General features: G+C 48.2%; 2 protein-coding genes across 2 annotated transcripts; one reads left to right on the top strand and one right to left on the bottom strand.

The window, feature by feature from the left end:
- Nucleotides 1-2208: 2208 nt before the first annotated feature.
- Nucleotides 2209-13738, bottom strand: LOC8035081 (kelch domain-containing protein 2). The gene is made up of 10 exons (XM_029989859.3): nucleotides 13386-13738; nucleotides 12723-12793; nucleotides 9554-9775; nucleotides 9106-9199; nucleotides 8630-8698; nucleotides 8101-8240; nucleotides 7675-7787; nucleotides 3905-4065; nucleotides 3331-3377; nucleotides 2209-2462 (listed from the first exon to the last, which is right to left on the bottom strand). The coding sequence occupies exons 1-10, from the start codon at nucleotides 13476-13478 to the stop codon at nucleotides 2330-2332; spliced, it is 1143 nt and encodes a 380-aa protein (XP_029845719.2). The 5' UTR covers nucleotides 13479-13738; the 3' UTR covers nucleotides 2209-2329.
- A 204-nt stretch (nucleotides 13739-13942) lies between these two features.
- On the top strand, nucleotides 13943-26773 carry LOC8035080 (fumarate hydratase, mitochondrial). Its single transcript, XM_029989860.4, has 10 exons — nucleotides 13943-14246; nucleotides 15585-15710; nucleotides 16879-16989; nucleotides 19317-19493; nucleotides 20066-20221; nucleotides 20781-20892; nucleotides 21817-21897; nucleotides 22506-22709; nucleotides 23139-23355; nucleotides 25906-26773. Exons 1-10 carry the CDS (start codon nucleotides 14136-14138, stop codon nucleotides 26111-26113), a joined length of 1503 nt encoding a protein of 500 aa, XP_029845720.1. The 5' UTR covers nucleotides 13943-14135; the 3' UTR covers nucleotides 26114-26773.
- The last annotated feature ends 480 nt before the right edge of the window (nucleotides 26774-27253 follow it).

Genomic DNA, 27253 nt, shown 5'->3' with positions numbered 1-27253 from the left:
TCTCCAGCCGAGTTTTTCTCAGCAGCCAAAAATAGAATGCTAATTTAATTTGGCACATCTCTTCCCCATGTTACTGGCTTTAAACTGAACCTAAGAAAAATAAGTCAATGCAGCATGCAAGAAAAAAAAAAAGGGTCTTGTCATGAGTTATAAGAGAGGAACTTCTATATTTTACCCATGTTGAATTAACCTGAGACTGGGATAGAGAAGAAACATCAAAACGTAGAAGGGACAGAAAATAGACAGGACGACGTCTCAAACGCGTCGTCTCAAACTAAGCTGAGTTTGAAACGTCGTCCTGTCTATTTTCTGTCCCTTCTACGTTTTGATGTTTCTTCTCCACCCCAGTCTCAGGTTAATTCAACATGCTTAATATTCACTAGCTTGCCTGCACCCTTACGATTTTTTCTATACTTTAATTTCTTGTAACATTTTAATGTAGTAAATTCTTGAAAATTTTAGGTTCTAACTGTAGGCAAGATCATTTAAAATAAAAATTTGCCGTACGTTCCTAGAAAAGAAATGAGTATACAAGGGGTTAAAGACAGACATATACAGTCGTGCCGGGTCATATCACACCCGGGTATTTCGAATTGCTGTTTATATCGAACAGTCTAAACATCCCCTTGGAAATCGCATGTAAAAGTGCAGGAGCGTTGTTTTTCTGTATCGAACTCTCATGGCGGGGTCACTCGATAGAGCGAACAAAGCACGGCCGCCCGTCGCTTCTCCGCAGTGGAATTGCGGTCGGATTGCTCCGGCGGCGGGAACGTAGCCCGCGTTGCGAGGCTGGCAGACCGCCAAGCCAGCGTACGCGCACGGGGGATACGCGGCAAAAGAAAAAAAGTGGAAGATGGCAAGGGGAAGGGCACGCACGCACGTGCGTAGGGCACGCACGCACGTGCGTAGGGAGGGCCGAGAGTACCCGAACGGTAGCGTGCGCTCTTTCCCCGAACACACCGCTGTCGTAAAGTGACTCCTTAGCCCCCCCACCCCCCCCCTCCAAAAAAAAAAAAAAAAATTGTTGTCAGGTCGAGCGCGTCGCAACAAATGTTTAGCAATCGCACTTCGAACGCCTTATCTTTGTTTACCTTTTTCAGTGTTTGCTTTGCCCTATTTTTTTTTTTTTTTTTCCTTTTTGCTGCGGACCTTCGCTTGCAAACACCGTTGCGTAGAGGCCGCGGCGTTTCTGATCTTTACCAAGCTCTACTGTATTTAGCGGCTCTTAGAGGCCCTATTTGGTGAGGTCCGGTTTGTTGCGGCCTTTGGTATTAGCAGAGACGCGCGGAAATTTATTAGTATGTCAAACTATCGATATATCGAATTATTTTACGATCCCCTTTGAATTCGATATATCCGGGTTCGACTCAAGAGACATATATCTCATTATGTGCCATATGCTATAGTGGGAGCAAGACTTTGGAGCATTGGGCTTAGAAATGCACAGGGTTTCACCTTGCCCTCCCTAAAAAAGCAACAGATTTGGCGGGGGTGCTGCATTTTGCTGGAGCAGATGAAAGAACAGAAAAGGGTTATAATCAGACAGGGGAGATTAGAAAATTGGTAGACATTATCTAGGGAAATTTTAATGAAATACAACGAGACTAGTTAAATGACAGGTGAGACAAAAGAAAGTCGAGACTCCCTCCCGCATGACTTTGGGTCAAGGTCTCCACTCCCACTCTCAGTGGGTCCGGCGCTGGGGTAACTTCGACAAGGTTTGGCCGGAGGAAAATTGGAAACTGGGGGGGCTGATGTTTTTTGCTTGATCTCCCTGAAGGTCATCCTGGTGATATCCCTGCATCCCCATTTTTTTAAAAATCATTCTTCTATCATGGGCTTGAAATGCTGTAAGAGCCTGCAAAAGCCTCTATGCTCAATGCGTTAAAAAAAAAGAAGTTTTTGCACGATTTGGTTGTTGAGAGAAGAAATTATGCTTTTAGGCCTTCGAGACTTGTATGTATCAATAAAATAATGCTTAGCTCATCTGAAGTGCTCCGGCATATGTCTTGATTCGCCACACGAGAGGAAATTAGTAAAAATGCTCCTTGAGGAGCCGACTCTTTTTTTACTAGCGCTCTTGAAGTGAATGCAAACATACCTGTACTCGGATCCAAAGTGTGTTCTCTCGTCATAATCAGTCTTGAACGTGAACTCGGACCAACACTCAGGAAAGGGAACCGCAAAAGGACGTCGCAAAGACGAGAATGCTTGCTTTCCAGGTCTCTTTATTTTTCTCTCTCCTCAAGTAACATCAGGTGCCTCTTCTCCTCATAAATAGTTGCTTCAGGTATGTACAGATGGGCCTGCGCCGCAGCCGAGCCCGCCATCAGGAGCCGTCGAGCCCCGTGCCGTGGAGGTTCCCGTCCTTGAGGCAGAGAGTCTCCAGCACGGTGGAGGGCAGGGTGTGCCACTGGGACTGCAGCAGCACCTTGCACTGCAGCACCTTGTCCAGGCAGATCCTGGCAGGGAGCAAGAAGTACACCCGTCTTACTAGGCGTCCCACGCACGCGTGATGCGGCCATAACCAGTCCATGACTAGACGGTGCGTGCAGCAGACCCGCAGCGGGGTTGTTGAGTGTTTAAGAGGTTACAGGTCCCACAATGTATGGTGGCGGTGGTGGCATAACTGAACTGGCAGGTGAGATCGGTCTACTAAATGCGAGGCAAAAAGATGAGGACGCAACAGGGGGATGCACCAAAGAAACAAGAAATGCATAAAAGATTGAAAAGAACACCCAACAATATGCACTTGCCTCTCCCTGCCATGTCTTAGTATTTTTTTCACTACTGGAGGAGGAGGACAAAACATGTTTATTAAGCGTTTTACGCTGTGGGGTGGATCCTCAATTCAGGTACCCATGTGCCGTCCTGGCTCGATCGGCCCTCTCCACCAGCAAGAGCTGATCTTGAGGGACAAACAAACCACGCTGGATGAGAGTACCATCGGGTCTCCCTTGTGCTCGAGTCCCACTAGACTGACAAACGACAGCGACAAGCCTCAAACCGCATGCAGCATGCTCGCAATGGTACCTTTGGCAGGCGTTTAGACGTTCGGTGCTCGTGAAGTAAGCATGAGTGATTGCAAGCCTGCCGAAGACACCCTCGCGTGCTTTATGCTCGTGTTTGAGCATAGTCTTCCTTATTATACAAAGCCTGTCAAATCTCGAAAGACTCTAGTTTGAGGCTTGTCGCTGTTGTTTGTTTTCGTTTTTTGCTCTAGTGGGACTCGGGCATTCGAGTGTTAAATTCTGAATTCCGTTCCAGTGAACGTAAACAGTTCGAGCACAAAGACTTGGAAGTGCAGAAGTCGTATAATGCAAGACTTGCCTGTAAAGGCTCCTTGGAGAAAACCGTAGCACGATGACTGTGTCCTCCTGTAAAGAAAATAAAATGCTATGTTTAATGTACGTCGGGCAGTGACGTGCGGCGATCTCCACGCCGTCTAGGTGGCGCAACCCACCACCCGATTCAAGGGGTTCGGCCGTATCCTGCAGCAGCGCTCCGTTGCTGACATTCTCTTTCACCGTAACTTCACACGGGGCGAACGCTACGGCTCCTTCTACCCAATCAAAGAAACGGAAGGGAAGCACGTGACAACCCTTGCTAGCACTTGTTGGTACGAATCTCGGAATCTTTGTAGAAAAATCACGTCGCACTTCATGCAAACGTGAAAGCTGGGCCAGTGAGCCAATTGGCGCGTGACTCTATCCGACGCGCCGATTGGCTCACTGAGACCCTAGCCTTCGTTGTCTGTCAAGTTTCGCCGAAACAGTACAGGGTGCGACCGGCGCGAGCAAGCAAGCTCCCACTAAGGGTTCCCAAATAAAGCTATCGTTTCGAAGAGACACGTGGACAAGGGCACTTCACTGCGGACCGCGGAAAGAAGCAAGTGCGGACGTACCGCGTGGATGCCGCCACGCTGGAAGATGTTTCCGGCGCAACCGCCAAACACCACCACCTCTTCCTGCTGGCTCAGGCAGGCCGAGTGCCAGAGCCGGGGTGGCAGGGGAAGCTCCACGCGGATCCAGGTCAGGGCTCCCACCACAAAGAGCCAGCAGTCCGCTGCAACAAACGAGGAGGCAAAGAGGGCGGACACCAAGCTCAAACGATCCACGGCTAAGGGCCCTCGATGTGCTTTTCTACAACTATGGACGAGTCGTCTCTTGACCCCCAAGAGACTCCTGGTCAATCCGTTTCGGCAGGCCTTCCGGGCCTGTTGACGTCAGAGTTCCCCGGACAACGGAAGTTCTAGAGAAATCACGAAGTTAGAGATTGAGCGAGGTCCTTACGATGTGCCATTTAGCGTGTAAGAGGGGATCAATCGTCTTACGGGACTACTAAAAAATCTCCGACAAATCTCGTTCTTCATCTAACCACCTAAAGAACTGGTCATAAAATGGTTTGCAAACGGTGCAAGGAGTGGTGCTATGATGGGGATTGTTTGACCTCTCATTTGACCAGAAGTTTGCAGGGACACAATGCAACGGCACTTTTTCTTCGGCGCTTTAACAAAAAGCACTTATGCTCCGTTTCACCGTATGATGAATAGACTACTTCCATAAATCCCTGCATGCAACACTGCGCACATTGCACTCTGGGAACTATAGTTGGCCAGGGAGGAGAGTGGCATGGTTTCGGTTTCGATCGACACGACGACAAGAGATTATACACAAAGCGTGGACTATAAACGGCTGTTATCTCATGTTTTGTGGTCCCGAGAGTGTCATTTGTGGTCTCTAAACTAACCTAAACGGCCAGACATCGAAGCTTTAGCACAAGCCAGAGACGTATAGCTTGTCTTAACACATGCTTGTCGTATTTTTGTACTTGGGCCTTTTTGTTAGCGTTTCGAGGTATGTGGACGAGCCAGTGCTGGGAATCTCGACGCTGCGAAGCTTGGGGATCTTGCTTGTGTACGAATCAACAAGCTGCAGCAAGCAAAAAGTATGCATACATCGAGCTCGTGCCTTCACATTAGTGTTGTTGATCAGAAAGTTGTTTGTTTCGAGCGTCCATAGACAAAATAGAACTTTTTGTAATTACTGTTTTTCTTAATACGCCTGATAGCGCGAAGTAAAACTCGGAGTCGCCATTAAATAGCTCCATTTGAACACACTTCTCGTCTCTTATCTGTACTGCCCCGCAGCACTGCACGAAGTGGAGTCCTCGCACGCTTGCATTTTACTAATATTCAACATTGTGTATCCGCATAAAGTTATCCTGCCATCATATAGGCACATTCACACATACAAACTGCTTTAAAGGTGTACTCCGCCGATTTTTGAGCTACCTCAACTAACTATATTTTCTGACTCCCAGGCCTTTACCCTTTCTGGAATGCTATTTAATATCGTGAAATTCATAATAGTTATTGCGAAATCGGCAAATGAAAATGATGCAAAAACAGACATTCAAATATTCCCGCCCTTTTCAGGGCCGTGACGTCAGTGGAAGTTCAGCTTGCCAGTCGGGCGAGTAGTCTAAAAAATAGAATATGCCAATTATTTGTTCCGTGCTGGAGCGCGGGGACTGGAGCGAGCTTCCAAGGCATTCATTTGACACCATGAAACTGCTTCAAATCAGTTGGGAACAAATTCTACAGTCCAAAGAGTGAACCCCTGCACTTCCAATGACGTCACTTTTTCATTGTTGCCAGTAGAGACTTTCAGTTTGAAAAACACTGTGAGGACCAAAATTGTAAATTCAATAACTTCGTGAAAAAAAATTATTTTGACCTAATATTTGGGATACTATTTTGGCGATGTTGTTTGGCGAGTTTAGCAAAATTTAAAGCAAATCGGGGACCATGAAGAAATCGGCGGAGTACACCTTTAAGAAAGCAAAAGTCAAGCACTTGTGTGAAGAATGTTGCACCGTTCGCCGGAAGTGCGCCGGACGGGCATGAACCCCTACGCGATGTGCCAAACGAACGAAATTATTCAAAGCGCAATTGACGGTTGCTAATGGCCTTCATATTTGTTCTGTGTTTGCTTTCTTCCTGACTGAGCATGCTGAGATAATTTCAGGCACACCGTTCAGACACAGATTTGGGTGTCAGTAAAAGCTTGTCCAAAAGGGCTTTGCGAGGAGTAGGGGACGCTTGTTAGGGCCTCCATCGTAGCTAGCCGATCTCAGCGTTTGCGAAAACTGAAATCTTTTGTCAGCATAACATTTGAGTGTGAGATATGTGATGACACGAGGAAGACATCATAGTAACTTTTGTGCAGTAATGAGATTGAACTTATTGCGTTTCCTTAAAAGTTCATGCGCAAACGATGGGCTCAACTTTGATACCCCTGTGAGGATGCGGCCTGCTTTTCGCCCAATGAAGTACTAGAAGAAGTGGATGTTCGGCAAACAAAATATGTGTAGGGCTCAAGGTGACCAAATTTCAGTTGTAGTTCACAGGTACTATACTTCGTTTCAGCTTCGGTACGAGCGCAGCCGATGTTATGAGCCGAAGGGCCAATCAAACACTGCAAAAAGCGCAGCGTCATGGCGTGCTCTCTACGCTTGATAAGACTAGCCGGCGGAGGAGCACGCACAGAGAGACGGCGGATACCGGTTGGTCCTATCAACTGCAGAGAGCACGCCATGACATTGTGCCTCTTTCACAGTTTGATTGGCCCTTCGGCTCATAACATCGGCAGTGCTCGGACCGAAGCTGAAACGAAGCATAGACGCGACTACTGACATTGAGCTCAAAGATGGACTCGTTGGGTGGGGTGACTAAGCCACGTCTTACTACGTTTGCATACGCACGCACAATATCCGGTGTTTCGGGAACCAAGGAAAGTGCCCCGGTCTTCGTTTTGTATCGCTCGAGAATGAGTGTATTGTACATTTGTAAAAAGTCAGATAATCGAAAACGCAAGCAACGCGTTCGGTTGCGGCGTGATAACATGAGATGAAGCTGCTCAGTCGAAACCGAAACAAAGTGGCCAACTAGTTCCAAGAGTGCACTGCGTAGTATTTCGCCGCGATGGGGTGTGTCGGTTTTGAAAGAAGTCTATTGCAGCGGACACTGCAGGCCAGTTAAATCAATGCCGCGAAAGAGTCGCGCTGCCTTCGGGAGAGGTGCAGTGTATTGCCCTGTGGAGCGTTCACAGCGCTGGGTTGGCTGGGACGACTCGAATGGTCTGCTTCGGTCCATTGTCGGTGAAATAGAGCGACAAATCCCGCCAATTCATTTTAGGAGCATACGCACAGCAGAGTACTCGGCCATCGAGACCCAATGTCGTTCCAGCACTCGCTCGTCCTGGAACAGCTGAGCTTGGCGCTTTGAAAGCACAAACTTTTTTCTCAAGGGGCTTCATCCATGTTTACACTCGCATGGATGTCGCAAACCACAGAGAAATGTCCTCACAGGTAGGGAAATATCCTCAATCGTAGAAATCTTCCTTTAGACACGACCCTAGGGACATATCCTGGGGCCGTTATTCCAGGAACATGCAAAGAAACGTGTTCCGAGGTCCTCCAGACATTTATTTTCAAATATCAGAACAATAAATATTGGAGGGCTACAGTCGCTGCGTGTAGCAAACTCTTCGTTAAAACTTGTAACATGCAACCCTAAAACAAAAGCTACTTTATCCAGTCTATTCAAAGCACTTATTTTAAAGCTCTCGAGCACAAGAGCTAAACGAGAAACGACAACAATGGGCCACTCACCGAGCGGTTCTTCGGACTGGCTGAAACCGCCGTACAGGACGACGTGCACGGGCGAGACGGCTGTGAAGCTGTGCCACGAACGGCCGCAGGGTTTCTCGCCCACCGTCTGGAGCCTGCACGACGCGGCGGCAAATGAGCAAACTCTCTTTTGACGTACCGCTTCGCGTCGACGGAAGGAAACCCGGTGCCCGGCAAGGAAGACCGGCCCGGTCACGAAAGATACGTACGAACGATTCCCGGAAGCCTCTCTCATAGCCCGGAACGCAAAGGAAATGTTTTACATCTAGCACAAAATAAAGCCACTAAAAGGCCTCTACTTTGGGGGTGGCAATCATTATGAGCGGTAAAAACCAGACATGTTAGCCAGGTGGAGCAAGCCGCCACCCCCTCCCCCAACTTCTCTCCCTTTAGGGGAGCGGGACTTACGCGCCGCTCCACTCCATGGCGTCGAGGTCGAGCCTGTGGATGTCGTTGAGCCGGTTCTCCTGGTGGCGGCCGCCGAAGATAAAGACTTTGCCGTCGATCTGCGCAGCCGCGTGCGCTGCCCTGGGCAACGGCGCCTTGCCCTGCAGAGGCAAGAAGGAGACGTAAGCGTTCCTCTCGCACAAAGTTGCCAGCACTGTATCACGATAGGCACTGTTGTCCCCAGAACCATAGATGGGGCAAGAAAATATTAGCAGCGCGAAATTTAGGGCACACTAAGGGGTAATAGACATTTTATGAAAACGTGATATTAAAGAGAGTGAGAGGGTAGCACAGTTGCTCTCCTGCACTCGTTCGCTCGCCCTCGTTTCCAAGGTCGCACTAGTCATAGCCTCTCTCCATTTCGGGGCACGGTTAGGACGTAAAAAGAATTTCCTCTCCTCCTCTAAGGATTTGCCTTACGATGATGGGATGTTGCATTGCTTTTGGAGCACCGAAAACGGAGGAAGAGAAAAGAGAAAAAGAGGCTTGCCTTGTAAGACGGATAGCTCCAGGTCTTGGAGACAACATCAAACTCCACGAGCTGATTGGTCCATCCCCGCTGCAAAGACCAAGAGGTGTCAACGTGCAACACGCGGCATCTTCTGCAACAGCGGTAGTCATGGTAGTCGCTTTTTTGCTCCCAACGTCTAGAAGGTTCACGCAGTCACTCGGCTAGGACGAGCCTTACAAACCCCAATCCGAACGAAACTCCAAACGGAATGTTTTGGTATGAGCAGGTAACGCAAAACTATAAAGTAATTAGACAGAAACTGGATACAAATGTTGCTCACAAAGAAAGCAGCCGACCGAAATGTGACTGACAAAAAGGTGCGCGACAGAAATCTGTCCGACGAAAAGGCAATGCGCAGCCGACAAAGCCCAAACAAAGGTGTGTGTGATAAACTGGTTGTTCTACCGAAAAGACGACCATGGCATCCACGGGACCAAAGGGCACGAAACACTCACCCACGGTGCTTGCATGTCGAGGACATAGTGGAAGTCGAGTGGTCTCGAGACACCCTGGCGGGGCGTCACTCCGAAACCACCAAAAACATAGAGCCTATATGGGGAAGGAAAACAAAGAGATTGTTTTTTCGTCGTCTTTTCGACTCGTCTTTTCACGCTACCATGCCTGCCAACAGCTTGAAAGACGCGGGCAGTATGCCATCGCCCAGCGGCCAATGAGATCGACCGAGCCGTAGACAATGAGGGCACCGGAGAATGAATCGCAGAGCATAGCAAGTCCCGGCCTGCAGTTCTTAAGCGGTTTGTGATTATACCGACAACTGCTTGCCCTAAATGGCCGAGGAGTTTACGCCAAAAGAACGGAGGCGAGCTCTCGAAGTAACTCCACACAATGCACGTCGATTCCGCCCACGAGAGATCTATAATCGTGGGAGAGGTGGGGGCGCACCTGTCTGCGTAGCTCCATCCGGCCATCTTGTCGCAGGGTGTGGGCAGGGGCCCCTGTGCGTCCACCAGCTCCCAGTCCATGGTGACCAGGTCCAGCCGGTACAACCGGTTTGTGTTGCGGCTATCGTGGAAGCCCCCAAACAGGTACATGCCGTCGCCGACGGTCACAGCCACCGCGCCGGACGTCCCCGGCGGCACCTGGCCTCCCGTCCTCCGGAGCACCCTGCCGAGACGGCGAGAGAAATGCCCCGCCCCTATTTTAACGCAGAGGTTTGTAACGTTTGGTTATAACGAAAAACCGACACCGAAGAGAGTTACGCCCATGGGGAGCCACATATAAAGACTTCAGTTCCGTGGCACGATTTGAACTCGCTGCCTCGAGGTTGTGAGCCAAGTGGCTTGACGACTGTGCTATCCAGGGTCGCTGGCCTCTATCGCGCGCTTCGCGACACCTCCTGTCATGCTGCGCTGTCTCACGGCATGTTAGAAACGAGAGCTAATATTCGTTAGGTGCTGCCATTCAGATGCACTGCCCTTCCCTCCTTCCTTGGAAGACCTATCACATACTGTGCTTACCTGTGTTCGTCAGCATGATTAAGCTTGTATACTGTAAACAACTTATTTCTCGCGGGCTCAATATTTCGCGATTTAGGTCAAAGCTGAAGTCTTGGAATAATTTGCGGGTTCTAATTTTTGCAACGCGGTACGATCTCAACATAGATTCCAATGTGTTCACATTTTACCGGAATTGTTTGCAAGACCTATTTTTCACGAATTGTAGGCAATTTGCTAAGATTAGGTTCTTGTGAAAATTAAGTCGTTTATAGTAGTTTCTTTTTCTCCGTATGCTTTTGGTGCTTTTTTTTTCAAAAGCACCAAAAAATAGCCTACTCTTAGTAATAGACCTTTCCGGAAAATTCCACAAGGCCTTTTGTCAACCGTCCTTTGCACCGCACGGCGCTTGGAATCGTGGAGCCGATCTGAGGTATGCTCAAGCCAGCTCGTACGGATGTACATATGGGAAGTGGCTCAATACCTTCCCTTTCACCACTGCGAGCTTAGAACGCACACACCACAAAGCCGATATGTTCCCAGTTTCGTCGTCGTCCTGCTTTTTTAGTGTTCAGAAGCCGCAAACCGCTAAACGAATTTATCTATTTGTTGGTTCTCCTTCGTACACCATACATCAAATTGCCGAAGTGTGTTGAGAACACAACAGGAGGCGCTGCTCTCGCACTATAGTCGGCCCACTGCTTATTTTCACCCGATTTTCTCTAGATGTTAGGTGGGCTATCTCACCAGATATTACGGTACAACCTACACACATACAGCTTGCGACACGTCTAAAGTTCTCAAAAATGCTTTCGCCTGCTATGTCGTCGCATATAAAAAAAAAAAGAAGCTCGACTTGGCAAGGGGAGGATGCAAATGTTTAACAAAATTGTTTTGCACGCTAAAAAAAAAAGAAAAAAAAAAAAGTAGAGCCCTTCCACTTCATGTGAAGATAGAGGACCAATGAAACTGTTATCTTTACGACGTCTAAGACGACTTCTAGGACGACCTCAGGGACGATGCCTAGAGGACGATCTCAAGAACGACTTCTAGGACAACGCCTAGGACAACCTCAGGGACGATGTCTAGGACGACCTTTCGAACGATGTTTAAGACAACTTCTAGGACGACCTTTCGAACAACGTTTAAGACGACCCCTAGGACGACCTCGAGGACAACGCCAGGACAACTTCTAGGACGACCTCAAGGATGACTTCTATGACGACCTCAAGGACAACCTCTCGAACGACTTCTACGACGACGCCTAGAGAAATTTAGCTTTTCCATTCTGGTGAAAACCAGAGTGGAAAGGCTGGACAGGTTGCCGCCATCTATGAGCAACGACGGCAACCAGACAACCGGGAAGCTGGTTGTATGGTTGACGTCGTCGCTCATAGATGGCGGTAGCCGCCCAGAGTATTGTGTCAACATTTGTTTGCCTGCGGACACGATACTGAGGAAACTAGCCCTTAACAGCTCCGCTGTAAAAAAAGAAAATTTGTTTCTTTGACTACTAAGCTTTTTTTTTAGGATTTCATCACGTTTTAAAGCGTTTGAGACAACTATTATGTTGAGGTGTCAGTGGCTCTTAAATGCTTTTAAATGGTCACTTTCAGCTCTACTCTGAATCACCCTGCCAAGAAACAGTTATTTTATGTGCCTTTCAAAGTACCATGTCATAAAACTCCTTGTTGCAATGATCCTTTCTAATATATTCACAGACAACCGGCAATTAAATTATTTAATTCAATGTCATCATCTGTCCACTGTAACACGGCAAAGAGAGAAAATGCATTTACCATTAGTGCACCAAAAAAGCTTAGTGACGCAAGCTCCGCACGCTAGCACAGCTCAGCAAATAGGGGCTATGCTACTAGACAACGAAAAGTGGCCAAGCAATTTGCTCAGGTGGCCAGAAGTCTCTAAGCAAAAGGGTCATGCCACCCCCCAATTTCGACACAACGCAGGAAGACGGAACACTTGGGATTTAGGCACCACAGACGTCGAAAATAACGTCGATCATTGCTACACAGGGCCGCAACCACAGCACGCAGAGCTTGGGAAAGTGTCCGTTGAACCGGTGCCAAAATATCGGTCTCGTTCCATCCTTCTGAGAAAATGAAGCTTTTACAAGTGTCTGAAGACTGGGCTGAGGTGGCTGTGCAATACACCTGTTCTCCTAACAACCAAATAACCCAATCCCCACAACTTTGTAATCAGGTAGTACCACGCATGATACAATACATGATAATGAATTCACCTCCATCTAAGCTGTCTCCTTGTAAAAAAAAAAAAAAAAAAAAGGAAAGGTAGTGCTGCAAAAAAACACAGTCTTGTTTTGTTCAGGCTCGCCTTAAATCAAAGTAATGGTTAGCATTTGCTGCTAACCATTACACATACCTCCCCCCCCCCCCCCCCCCCCCCCCGGTCCTCTAAACACAAACACGCAAAAAGTTAGACTTTAGGATGTTCAACACATAGATTCAGACAGATCGCTTTTATGAAGATTACACGAAGACATTTGTAGAAGCTCATTGATGTGTAGACATTTGAAGAAAGGAGACTTCAAGGTGTCACAAAGTTTAAAATCAAAAGCTTCGTAAACTTGATAAACTTACCATTTTTCGAGCAGCGTATCGTAGAACCAAAGCTCGTAGCCCGGCAGATAACTTGTGGACCTTTCCGTTTCCTTTGGGAACACAAGATATGCGAGGGAGATGGTAACCCAGTGTAAACATCCCCGCGAAAGTTGGGGAGCAGTTTTTTTTCACCACACACGCACACGCACTAAAAGAAGGTGAACTGATAATGTCATTACATCACATCACACGTGCCCCTCTTAATCACAATACATTCGAAATTCACAAAATTCTGAATCAGGTTCGGCAAGCATTTGATGCAGCTCGCTTTCTGGTGCGCCCAACGTTGGGTGCGCCAAACGTAAAGGCATGTTTCGACATGTCGGATCACTTGACGGACGTTTTCCCTTTTTCTTCTCTTCATATCGAGCTCGAGCCTACACTGAGATCCTCCACAATCAAACTATCACGTCTACAACAGACGCAAATTCAAAACACGTCAACCCGCCTTTGATGAAGGCAGCGTTTCAGCTGATTCGAGTTTGTTAAATCGACTTCATCGTGAGCGAAGCCAATACCACGGAAGCCTTTCGAGCTGTGTACAAGCGATCAAAAGCAGCGTTCTTCGTTGCCAGTTAAGGGTACACATCACGCGGCGTCGAAACTTTATCCGACGTTCACTCGGGTTGCAGACGATCTTACCTTGTAACCGCCCCAGACCAGCATTCCATTCTTGTAGCTGCAAGCCACATGGCCAGTCCGTTGCTTGGGTTTTCGAGTGTGTTCCGCATTCATCGCGACCGTTGGCCAACTGACACGGAACGTGATCGCATCTGAAGTGACTAAGCACACACGGGAAGCTCCCAGAGCCTCACGCCAGACCGTTGCGTCGGCAATGCGCTTGAAGTACTACGTTGTGGACGTAGCGTCGTTGGCGTTGCGTCGTTTACGCAAAGTTTTCGTCAGCTGTTTTACTGCCTCTGCCTTTTACGTTGCAATTTTTTTGGTTGAGAAGCGAGAGCGCTCAAATGTCATTCGCGACCGTGAAATAAATCAATTTAACGTGACGTCATGGCATGAATAAACTTTAAAACAGAAATTTAAACAATATAAAACAACTAAATAAATTTTTATTAAATATTAAATTTTTTTCCAATTAATTTTAATTTTTTAATGTGTTTATGTCACGTGACACTAACCCCGACTGGAGTGGGTAACCCTGACTACTCAATATTAAAAAGGGTAACGCTTGTGACGTCATGATAACTCAAACTCCCGGTATCTGAAGCGGACCACACATAACCGCGGCGAGGAGAGGTCATCGGAAAAGTGCCGGTTTGAGCCGTAGACATATCTTATTTTTTCCCCCTTACTGCTTTTCTCTTCTCTCTGAAATTGCAGCCGCTCGGCCGTCCTCTCACTTTATCACGTGTCCTTATCACTAAGCGCGCCATGAAGCTGCCAGCTTGTCTCGTCTCCCAGTTGAGGCAAGTCGCCCGACACAATTTTTCCAACAGGATGGCTTCGCTCCACACATCGGCGGCCAGGGCAGCTGCGGCACCCGTAAGATGTTCTTTTCAACTCCTCTGTGTCATCGTACGACACCACTGAAATTTTTCGGTAGTTACACACTACAGGGAGCCAATTTTTGAGCGTCGGCCTGCACTCACGCGTGCCCGATGTCCGCAAACGTCCAGAACGTTTCGCGTCGGAAGCTTTGTTGTTGGTGCATTTCGGCATCACAAACCGACGCTCTTTGCTACCCGATGTCGCCCTAGAATCGCACAATGTAGTCGCGGCATATTTGTGGAATGCCCGGTTTTCAACCCACAATTGGGCCACCAAAAAGTAATAAAAAAATCTTAACCTTTCGTATCCGGAGCGCAAGTTCGTCTGCAATTCTTTTGTAGGAGTTGTGGTGACGTAGAACTCTGACTGGTTTTGAATGGAAGATAATGAGCAGACTTCAAGGCAGCTTGCTTTGAGGTCTACCCACTATCCTTCAACCAGAGGTGGGCATCTTTCTGACGTCACCGCAACTCCTGCAGAAGAAGCAGACGACTTGCTCACTGCATATGCGTGGATAGATGCGAGATTCGCCACTTATAGAGTCACCATGCCACAACTTCGTGTAGACATGTTGCAACAAAATTACACGCATCGTAAAAAAAGAAACCAACAACACACATCTTAGATCGTGCAAATGAACCATCTAAAACCATTTGTTCGTTATCCTGGCCCAAGCAGCATGTCTGATTGGCCAGCAGACATTCACCAATGCTGGAGCCGCTTAGCAGATGAGACACGCAGCGGGATTGATGACTGAGCGTGCTAACGCGCAGCCGCTTGGGGCACGTGGAGCAGTAGCTCGCGCTGCAGGCTCCAGGGGTCCTGGCTGTAATTCACAACCCTGCCCGTTTCAATCTGTACGAGTATCGTACCGGCACGTGGTCATGTACCACAACTGCGCGATGCAAGTTAAAGGCCCCAGGCTAGCCGTGGTACCACACTGACCAAACGTCTCATCTGCAGCGGAGACACCGCATACCCATTGGAGCTGACTCACTCCTCGCTCTCTAAACAAGCACACAACACAAATTATGTAACACGTTACTTTGTTTCAGCTTACAGTGAACTGCGGAGGATGCTACCAGCCATCGAATTCGCCAACCCAGTGCTGTGCAAGTATCACGTGACCTTCGAGAGTGTGTGCAGCAACGTGGGGGTGCCTAGTCGTGATACTTTTCCAGCACTGGATTGGCTAAGATGGCTCGTATCGTCCTAAAGTGAAACAGAGCATTACATGCCTCTGCCTAAACATGCATTCGACACAATTTTGAAGTGTATCATCTTTTGGGCATGGTTTCACTTTTGTTTTCCTTTTTTTGTGTTTCTTTAAAGGGTGACTTCAGGGTCGAGTCGGACACCTTCGGCGAGCTGAAGGTTCCGAGCGACAAGTACTATGGTGCCCAGACGATGCGTTCCATGATGAACTTCAACATCGGTGGCGAACACGAGCGGATGCCGGTATGACCTTGAAACACCACGGGGAGGGGGAGAGAGAGATGAGTGCAGCATGACTTAAAATCATTATCTTCACAGACTTTTTGTTTGACAGGCAAGCTCTGTAGGAAAGCCCTGTTGTCGTCTTTCATATCACATGATTATGTTATGTGTCTTGAACTTTGAACGTTTGACCCCATGTTGGGCACCCTATGTGGGGATGAAAAAATTGACGACCACCCTTGCCAGTGTCTAAGTCCGTTATAGTTACGCGCTTCTCGCATGCCCCCTGGTCTTGGCCTTCTGGGCCTCGTTTATTTATTTTTTTTTCTTTCTTAAATATTCTCAAAGTCTGTGTAGATGTTTGTAAGCAGCCATGCTTCAAGAGCCAGTCTGGCCACTGTGGATGGAAAACACTGTTTCTTTTGCCCCCTTCTGTGACATGTACTTTGCATACCTGTCACAGCTCTCAACAGAGAGGCAGCAGTATGTATGAATAGTAATAACAACAAACTAAGCAAATAGCTGAACTCTGTGATTGCAGATGACCATTTGCTTTTGGTAAGTACGCCAGTTGAATAACATGCCACAAATGAATGAAAAAAATATGACAGTCACAGTTTTCCCAGTAAAAGCTTTTTGAAGTATTGAGACTATTATTTAAAAGTTCTTCCAGTGTTTCTTAACAAAAGGTACAAGACTGCCATTTTCTTTTAACGAGATTGAGGTGCTCTTTCTTCTCTTTTTTTTTTTTTTTTAACCCCTCTGAATGATGTTGCACATGGTGAATTACAAATAGCGCTAGGACAAGGACAGACGAAGAAGTGGACAGGACAGGCGCTAATTTACAACTGACGGTTTTTCGTCTGTCCTTGTCCTAGCGCTATTTGTAATTCAGTATGTATAACCAACTAGCCTGCCAAAATATTTTGATTGCACATGGTGTCATCAGTGGTATAGCCAGGGGGGAGGAGGCTTATGGGGCTTCAGCCCTCCCCCCAAAGTCCAGCCAACCCTATAATATACAGATGCATTTTGACCCCCTCCCCTCCCACTCCGCTCCCTTCCTCTCCTCAGCCCCACCCCTTCCTCCGTTCCCGAAAAAAATTTGTGGATACGCCGCTGGGTGTCATTGCATATTTTAATGCACTCTACCCCGAGTTACTCAACCATTGATTGGCCGACTCCGCAGCTCCCCGTGATCAAGGCCTTTGGAATCCTCAAGAAGGCGGCCGCCATCGTCAACAAGGAGTTTGGCCTGGATGCCAAGTTAGCCGACGCCATTTCACAGGCGGCAGACGAGGTTGGTGTCTGCCTGCCTGCCGTGAAGCGTTCTAAATCACAGCTACTCTGGTTTGCATTTCTTTTAACACTTCCTAGCCGGGACAGTTAGTAAACAGAAACAAATAAATTTTCAGTTGGCTATGCATTAAGTTTCACGAGCACGTTAGCATCATTTATTACTTTCTTTTCTTTCTCTGGGGCCTTTTCTTGTCCTAAAAGCACTAACAAAAAGGGGCAGATACTTGCAGGGTTTTGCAGTATCAGATTTTCTCGTTGCACCTAAACGTAAAAAATATAAAACTGTTTATTTTTAAATTGTGTGGGACTCCACCAGACTATAATTCTTGCGATAGCCCGAGAGATTTTGATCTTACTATACTTTGTTTAACCTTAAAGGGGCACTGACACCCCAAAGGTCATATTTTTTTTTATTGTATAAAACGATGCAAGTTGTAGTCATAGACGCGCAAAAAAAAACGCATCGCAAAAAAAAATATTTTTGCGCGCGCGTGCACCTTTTCATTTTTGGCGTTTTTCTCCCCCGCTTTTCACCTCCTAGCTTCTTTTGATTGTTGGCGTCAAAAGTCGTGAAATTTAGAAGCTTTGTAGGCGACATATCTATAACATTTGATAACGGCAATCGTAAAACATGTTTTTTTAACACAATTGCAAACGCACTATGGCCCTTCTTTTTGAAACATCAAAAATCTGAGTCCGGTGTGATGTCGCTTCCTGGATTTATATCCTCCCTCGGAAAACTTGGCGACGCTCGAGCAGAGGATGATCGGTGAGGTGGGGGACCGGGCGAAGCAACCGGCTTTGTCCCGGTCTGCCCGACGCCCTTCTACCGCTTAACACCTCCTCCTCGCTTCGGGTCGTGGTGGCAACGGCGCTTTGCCTTGTAGCGTTTAGCGGAGGTCCGAAAGAAAGTCAACTCGCAGGAGACCGCAAAATTTGACGTCTCTTCACTGGCGCGGATCGCACGGGACGTTCAAATCCGACATTTGGAAATTGTTTTTTTTCAATCGCAAATACTGAATTTCCGAGTTTCGATTTTTGAGGGTAATGTCCCGGCATCGTTTTCAATTGTTTCGGATAATAAAAAAAAAATTATTTTGATGTGTCAGTGCCCCTTTAAAGGGCAACTCCGCTCAATTCTGAAAAATTTAGGCTTACATGTGATTCCATTTCACAAAGCACTACTAAACAACTGTACGTCTTCGGATTCGCGAAATGTGAAATATTATTTGTGTGATCCTAATTTAAACACCAGCTGATACCGAAGCCGAAACTTCAGTTGCATCAGGCAACATTGGTCTCGTGTGGTCAGTCATGGGCACGTCACGTCGAACCACGTGGTCTTGTGACGTTCGGGAGGGGGGCGAGGGACAGGACACGCGACGCGCGCAGGTCGCTTCGCGTGACGTGAACGGTGACGGCCTGGGCGAGAGGGGGAAGGGGAGAAGACGAAAGAGAAAGGGAGCGGAGAAACAGACCGATAAGCGCGCAGGGCAGCGCAAACTAGCGCATCCGCGTTGCGGTGACCACGTGAACGCCCGGTCAGCCAACACCGAAAGGAGAAACTCGTGACGTCATCGTTCAGTTTCGCTCTGAGAAGTAAAAACAAACAAAACATGAGAATGACGTACACATGCCTCTGACGTAGTGGCTCAACGTTTGCCGCTCCAACTCCGTCGCTTTGACTGCGCTGACGATTGCGCCTCGCGTCGCACGCTAGAGTTGGCAGATTTCGGCGACTTGACTCACTTGAAGGTTTGCTGGCCAGTTTATTAAATATATAGACGGAATTATATCGTAATATTTGACATGGGGTCTTCCTATATGATACTGAAGAGGGCTACATAGTTTTCTAAATATCAAAAATGAAGCGGAGTTGCCCTTTAAGGCCGGAAGGAACCAACACTACGAGATGATGGGGCCAATCAAACAGTGTAACACGCACACCAGCACACTGTTCCTTGCGTTTCTGTACGTTTTCTACCCTTGCTGAGCCAATCATGTATGGAGAAGGACCACTTGCATCTGTGCTTTTGACGCCGTTTGATTGGTCCTAGCAGCATCTAGCGTCAGCTGCATCCGCACTTATGGTGAACCAAAATATAGTCTTTTTTTTGTGTGTAGGGTGCAGATGAAACAAAAAAATCCAAACTGAAGAGTTCATTTGAACGCAATTCTGATAGGCATTAATTATCACTAGAGGGCTACTTACTGCCTCTTCTCACTAGGTAAAAATGAAATAGACGAAAAAAAAAAACAAGCGTAAAACAGCAGAAACGGGAGTGCCTTGGACGATTGTACGCTTCTCCGTGACTCTTCTCTTGGCAGGTGATTGACGGCACCCTGGAGTCTCACTTCCCGCTGGTGATCTGGCAAACGGGCTCGGGCACCCAGTCTAACATGAACGTGAACGAGGTGATCGCCAACCGAGCCATCCAGATCCTCGGCGGCCAACTGGGCAGCAAGAGCCCCGTCCACCCCAACGACCACGTCAACAAGAGCCAGGTGGGGATGTGCCGGGAGTCGTCGTAGTCGGATACAGGTCAAGAACGTACCAAAAACCTTTCCCATGGCTTCATTACCGCCAGTCAGGCTTCCTCCGCAACGCACAATTATTCCGGTACTGTTCCTCTTCCACAAGCCCACATGTGACACAGTTCGTTGTGGTTACTGCCTTTCCTAGTTGGTTTGCTGAGAAATTCGATGCCGTGTATCCAAGTATGGACGTCTCCAGTTTGGAAATAGGGTGTCCAATACATGGCCCTTGTTGTGTGTAATTACGCCGGTGGGTGCTTACGATATTTTTCGAGGTATGCCATAGTAAACTTCGGTTCTGCAGCTCAGCTTAGAAGCATACAGCTTGTGCTGCGGGCTTAGACATCCCAAGCACAATTCCCGGCCCTGGTGGTTTTAATGCAGATGGGCATTGGGCCGCCGTTAGTTGTTACCACCGTAGCATGGTGCGCGTTAAAGGTTTTGGGTTACAAGTCGTGCTATGTCGACCGAATTTGCTATGTTGACTAGTTATACCATCACCAACACGGTCTTCGTCTCGCAACTGCTTTTTCCGGCGACAGAGCTCCAACGACACATACCCTACAGCCATGCACATTGCGGTTGCCATGGAGATTGACACACGGCTGCTGCCGGCCCTCAAGCATCTTCTGGACGCCCTGCGCAAGAAGGCCCATGAGTTCAAGGACATCGTCAAGATTGGCAGGACTCACACCCAGGCACGTCGGGAAAGCTCCCTCGGGTGTTTGAGTATTGTCGGACTTTTTACTGCTATTAGGGTTTAAAAATATAAGGCTTGTCAAGGTTGAGCAATTGGGGTTGACAAATGAATTGCAGAGTTTACCGATACATTTTTCCTGGCTTTTGGGCCTTTTAGTAGTATTGGACCTTTCACTGTTGGGGAGTTTTAGTAGGTTGCTCCGATTACTCCTATAACCACACCCGATACTTCGCCGACGCCTTTGTGCGTGCACCGTATCGTTACCGGGTGCTGTTATCAGAGGTATTGAAACAGTTTACTAAAACTCCACTACTATTAGAGTTTCAGATAGAAAGACCTGCCATCAGAACTGGGCAGTTCGTGTTGATGAATGGAGTATAGAGAAGTTTACCCACACATTTGTCCTAGCTCTCGGGCCTTTTGGCACTGTTGTGCCTTTCGCTGCTTTTACCCTCTCAAATGGAACAACTTACCAGCATGATTAAGCTATTGGTATTGGTATGTAGTGTAAAAAAGCGCAAAGGCCACTTTGAGTAACTGGACTTTTTTCTCGTTAGGATGCAGTGCCGCTGACGCTGGGGCAAGAGTTTGGTGGCTACGCTGCTCAGATTGAGTATGGCATCGAGCGGGTCAAGGTCGCCCTGCCGCGTCTCTACTACCTCGCAGCAGGTCGGGAAAACATTGGTTGTGCCCCCTCGCATGTTGTGTGCAGTGGCGTCAAAGACACGTGTGCAGAAACCTGTGGGAATGGTTTATGCGTGTGAGCAGTTGTTCAAGAGCACGTTCGAAAGCCTGTCCCTCTCACGGCACTGCGCACGCTGTCTGTACTTCTGCTGGGAGAAAGTGCTCTTCCTTGCACGCACTGGTGCACTGCAGTGAAGTGGGATAGCTGGCACACTTTCCTGGAAAGGACACTTCACCCTACACACTGCCCTACTGTGGGCAGCAGCATAATTGCTGGTGCATACAGGTGCCTAAAGATGACGCCATCTTGTGCACTGGTGTACCGCAGGGAAGCAGACTGCTCTGGTCTCTCCAAATTAATGTCTCACTTCCGAAAACCGCCTTTTCAATACGATTGCCAGTGGTGCCATTGCTTTGTACATTTCTTGCTTGGGGAAGTTGAACTACCAAAGAGAATAAGTCATTGCACTTTTTTTATGAATTTGACATGCTGTATGTTTGCATATGCATATGTGGAGGGTTTTGCAGTAGTGTTTTAAGGAGCGTTTGGCACTGTTCCAGTAACCAACACCTCATTTCATGAATAAAATACCAGTACTTCGATTACTACTGGCAGTGAGCAGACACTTTACACTTCGTTTTAGCGTAACGTGGCAAAGACGAATGCTATGGCCGCTTCAATCCAGTCGTACACTTCGACGCCCCGCTTGGCTCACCGGGCTCATAGTTTTTTTCCGTTTGCCAAGTTATGGAGAAACGGAGTGTACAAATGTGCTTTTCGTCTCAGCTTCCAAGGCTGGAAGCTCGAACTTATGGCCTCCTCCACACTGTCAGCTTAAAGGCTAATTGTAGTACTTGCAAGTCATGTCTACAGATAGCACTCCTCATGCAATCACTTTCCCCCAACAGGTGGCACTGCGGTGGGCACGGGACTCAACACGAGGGTTGGATTTGCCGAGAAGGTTGCCGAGAAAGTGGCCCAGTTCACAGGTAAGAAAGGGCGTCCCAAGCATTGAGGACTAGGGAAATGCGAACCGGGTGGTACGCGTGTGTAGACGAGGGTGCTCTTCTTTGGTTGACACGTTGTAACTGGCAGCGCGAAGAGTCTTTTGCCAGTTGCGGCAAGAATCGCAGCATTAGTTAGCATCTTGCACAAGAGATGGGCTGCCGTGGAAACTGGCCACGAATGATGCAAGTCGTTGAGCTGTTCCGATTCTGCTCATTGCATCGTGCGACTTCCTTAGGAGTGACCGGAATGTGGCTCGATCGAATACCTACCCAGCGAAGTCCTCTTAACTCCGAGACAACCCGCGACCGCAATTGTTGGATGCAACCTGGAGCCTGAACGTCCCCGTGCCTGGCTGAACTGCGACGCAGTTCAGATGTCCAGTTCTGTGGTGGCACGACCAGAGTCAAGTTGCCCGTCTTGGCCACCAGCCGTACCGACTGGTGGCCAAACAAGGTGTCTCCCGGTCGTTGCCCTGGGGCCATTGTGCATTGAATAAGGTTGAGCGACCCACATTAATTTGGTGGAGCAAGAGCTTCACCCGTTCAACTCTGTTCTCGCTTTCCCCCGATTTGTCGCATCCCCATGGCAGGGCTTCCCTTTGTGACGGCACCCAACAAGTTTGAGGCCCTGGCGTCGAACGATGCCATGGTGGAGGTGTCCGGGTCCCTGAATGTCACTGCCTGCAGCCTCATGAAGATTGCCAACGATATCCGCTTCCTCGGCTCGGGACCCCGGTGCGGGTTCGGGGAGCTCTCCTTGCCCGAGAACGAGCCCGGCAGCAGCATCATGCCCGGTGAGAAAAAAAGAAATAGAGGCGTCTCGCATAATTTTTTTGTACGTCTGAGAATTCTTCAGATTCCAAACTTGTTTCTTTTAGAAGTAAAAGTGTTTCTCAGACAAGGAAAGCTTTGTTAAACATTGAGAATGTTTTTCACTTGTTGAGAAATGTTTTTCACTCATCGAGAGATGTTTGTCTGGTGTAAAGAAAATGGTTTCTGGCATCAAGAATATTTCTTTTCAGATTCCAGACTGGTTACATAGAGGTCAAGGATGTTCCCAGGACACCGATAGCTCTTTCCCGAGTTAAAAATAAGACCCGTTTCTTTTGATGCCACGGTTCTTGCATTCAACACATTTTCCAAACCAAAACACACCTGCAACCCACGATCGCATGCCAGAGAGCGCCACTGCACAGTCGGCCGTCCCCTCCCCCTCGACGCAGGCAAGGTGAACCCGACGCAGTGCGAGGCGGTGACCATGGTGGCAGCCCAGGTGATGGGCAACCACGTGGCGGTGACAGTCGGCGGCAGCAACGGCCACTTCGAGCTGAACGTCTTCAAGCCCCTCATGGTGTCCAACGTCCTGCGCTCTGTGCGCCTCCTCGCAGACTCCAGCGTTTCCTTCACCGACAACTGCGTCGTCGGCATCGTGCCCAACAGGCGAGTCGGGTCGTTTGGGGGGAGGGTACGCCGAAGCGACGGTATACCAGGTGGCGCAGTTCTTTGGGCCAAAATTTTTTTTTTTTTTTTTGTCTGGGAACTTGAAACCTTAAAAAAGCCCGAAGAAGCCAAGGTAGTGCAAAGTTTTACCATCTTTGTCCAGAGGCTGTGTATCTTGGCCCTAATTTGCCAAAAGCAAATGCCAAAGCTAAGCTTCACTTCTGCTGTTTGGTTTTCATGTGGCAGCTTTGGGCCCAAATTGCCAAACAAGTACCGGAGTGAGGCTTGACTTCTGGTTGTTTGGCTGTCGTCTGGCACTTTGGCAACTATGTGGCAAGCTTGGGGAAAAGCCACTGAAACACCAGAGTACCTCGACGCTAATGCCTCGGAATAAAACCGTATTATACCAGAGTTGGGCCCCTAGGATTGCCAAGCTTGTGCCAGGTTGGGCATTTCTCTGGCTAAAGTAGAAGTCTGGGCTAGTTGGTAGTTCATGATTAAAGATTAAAACAGCGCAAGGACACGGACAAGAACAAGAAGGTAGACAAACAAGGCGCTGACTTACAAGAGTTGTAAGTCAGCGCCTTGTTTGTCTACCTTCTTGTTCTTGTCCGTGTCCTTGCGCTGTTTTAATCTTTAATCATTTCTCTGGCACGTGGGAGGGGCATCCCACATAGTACTGGCAAGTTCTAAATCCAGGCAGCTGGTTGCATGTTGCACCAATTCGTTAAAAAGTCGGTGTACTGGTCGTACCAGAATGGTGCTGCCATGTGCAATAACGAGGGATGGCGTAAGTGTGCGCATGACATGGTTTTCGTCCGTGTTCACCTGCACCGAGTTTGTTTGCGATGTCAGGTTTTTGTCTCCTCCTCAGCCGTTTCTGCAACTTTTATTTTGCGTGTAGTGTATTTCAAAGAAATGTTTTTCCGAAAAGTCCAAAGAGGAAACTAGGAAGTATGTTGAGCCCTCTGGGAACCATGGAATCTTGTTTTAGAGCGCAGCTCTTAGGGGCCCGTTTCCGGCTTGAGCGGCGTCTGCGTAACCGCGAGGTCACATGACCCCCCCCCCCCCCCCCCCCCCCCCCCCCGAGGTCACGTGACCCACCCAGGTCACGTGACAACCCTAGGTCACGTGACTCCCCGAGGTCATTACGTGACCCAGAAGTCACGTAACCCCCTGAAGTCACGTGACTTCTGGAGGTCACGTGACCTCAGGGGGACACGTGACCCACCCAGGTCACGTGACACCCCTGGGTCACGTGACCCCCTGAGGTCACGTGACCCCCTGAGGTCATGTGACCCCCTAAGGTCACGTGACCCCCTTGAGGTCACGTGACCTCAAGGAGTCACCTATCCCTCAGTACGCTTCCATCTTCCTCCTCAAGAGCTGCGCTCTAACCGGCGTTACAGGGAATTGTAAACGACTTTCATTTTTTTCTGTTTCAGCATCCCTCTAAAGCTAGCAGTCTGCTGTCTGCCTGCCTCAAAACACCATGTGTGTTGCTCCCAACCTATCTCACACAACCCGCTATCTTTTAGAACTATCTGATAGTGCTTACCATCTCTTGCTATTCCCTACTTTGTAGAGCTGTCTTTTATCTCGTAAAACTATCACATACTACTTGCAGCCTCATAGATTTATCTCGTACCACTTACTGTCTTATGGAACTCTCTCATGCTACTTGCTGTTTCATGAAAATATTTGAAACGACTTGCTGTCTTGTTGCAAAAGCCTTTTTGGATGCATGGATGGACGAATAACAACGGTCCTACCTTTTATAATGGGCAGTATCTTTAGCGATCTAGCCTAAAAAAAAAAAAAAAAAAATAAAGCCTCAGTTCTTTTAAAGGCCAATGACCGGACACAAGCTTCTGCAAGGCAGAATATCCTCATCACCCTGGGGGAGGACGAAACAGGCAACGGTGGACAGGGTAGAAGGGGGGAGGAGGGAGCGGAGGAAAAGTGGTAAGCGCGAACTGGTCGTCGGTCTTTAAGCCAATGCATTTCTGTAAAGAAAATTACACGAGTTTGATCATGGCGACAAAGACTGGTAAGCACACAATGTGCGATAGGCCCTTCAGGGAAGAAGAGAAGGGCTTCTGAACGGCAGCGCCTTACGAAGATTAGCTCGTCTCCGACACGCGCCGCGAGATGGCGCAACATGACTGGAAAGGCCGCGCGCGCCTTGCGAATGACTTTGCTTCTGCATGCTCCGACCCCCGACCACGGATAGCTCGGTCGGCAAAGCACTTGGCTCACAATCTCAAGGTGGAAAATTGAAGTCCTGCCCGGGAACCGAAGCCTTTTTATATGGTTCCAAAAAACTGACGCCTTTTGGCGTAGGTTTTTTGTTATAGCAAGCCATTAGAGCTTAATGTTACAGAACTTCGTGGAAATCGGCTGATAAAACACATTCCGTGTCAATAACATCACACCCCGCCTCCACCCCCGGCAAAGCAGTCCCCAATTTTTCTTAGCACGCCACGTAGCTGCCCGTGGGTGGCGGCACCACATTGCCACACGGTTGCCAACAGTATACTCGACTCGCAGGGAACGCATCTCCAAGCTGCTCAACGAGTCACTCATGCTGGTGACGGCGTTGAACCCACACATCGGCTACGACAAGGCGGCCAAGATCGCCAAGACGGCGCACAAGGAAGGCACCACGCTCAAGGAGAGCGCCGTCAAGCTGGGCTTCCTCAAGGCCGAGGACTTCGACAAGTGGGTGCGCCCCGAGGACATGCTGGGACCCAAGTGAATGGACGACGGGACGCGGGACTCCAACTCTTGAAACGGAACATTTCCCGTATTTTGGAAGGGGGAGGGACGTTCGAGCACATAAAAATGGGACATGTCCCATATTTTATATAAGAAGGAGGGACGACGGAATGTGCGACCGCAACTTGCAAAGCGTAACACGTCCCGTATTCTGGAAGAGAGGGGGATGACAAGGCAGATCATTGTAACTCCCAAGACAGGACGTGTCCCGTTTTGGGAGTTTGAAAAAGGGAGGGATAAGCGTGACCACAACTCCCTCAACGGAAATGTCTCATAGTTTGAAACATGGGGAAGGGACGACGAGATGCACAACCAACTCCCCCAGATACGAGGCAAGCCTTAGTTGCAAAAGTTGGGCGTACCTATTTTGCTTCTTGGGGAAGGAAGAAGGGAAATATGATTTTATTTTGAGAACTGACTACATGTATAAATATTAAAAATATTTGTAAGAATAAGGAAAATTCGGAAACAAATGCGATTGAACGTTAGTGGATGCCTTTGTAGCAGCTACAAGTCAAGGTTTCATTGAACATGCAATTTGGTGTTGAACGCCCCGCGGTATTTAGATTGATGCTAATCGTGCGCCTGGAAACCGATTGTGTATTTTAGTACTGGAAGCATTAAATGAACCTATAGCGCACATGTTCATTGTCTGTCATTTGTCTGTTGTTGGGACGTAAGGGTCGCCAGAACGAAGGACTATTTTTACGTACACCGCCTTTGGTCGTGACTGATCAAGCATAACCAGTGGGAAAGTTACATCGCTCAAATGACGGCCCACGAAAGAAGAGGCATGAGCAGGATTATACAAAATTGGCCTTTGCACGGTTGTTTCGAGCTTTTCTGACTGTCGAATTCAGTGTTGCCACAGCTAGTGATTTAGTGGCAGACCTGTTGATATTCTAACTATCTGGTGTCCATTAGTGGCACAACTGACTGCTGAAGCTCAAAATCTTGACAGTGCAAAACAATAGCTGAAAAATGATGAATTGAATTTTGGCAGAAGCTTCCGATAACATACAGTTGTAATGTTTTGTTACCAGCTGACCTAGCATGTTCTTTCCCGTTTACAAAAACACACATGAAGTAAGCATGCATACTGAGGCAAAGAGAGAGAAGA

Source organism: Ixodes scapularis, unplaced genomic scaffold (assembly GCF_016920785.2).
Source record: "Ixodes scapularis isolate PalLabHiFi unplaced genomic scaffold, ASM1692078v2 PGA_scaffold10__122_contigs__length_95168666, whole genome shotgun sequence".
NCBI lineage: Eukaryota > Metazoa > Arthropoda > Arachnida > Ixodida > Ixodidae > Ixodes > Ixodes scapularis.
Note: the sequence above shows the minus strand (reverse complement) of the source record. Positions and strands in the feature narration are given on the sequence as shown.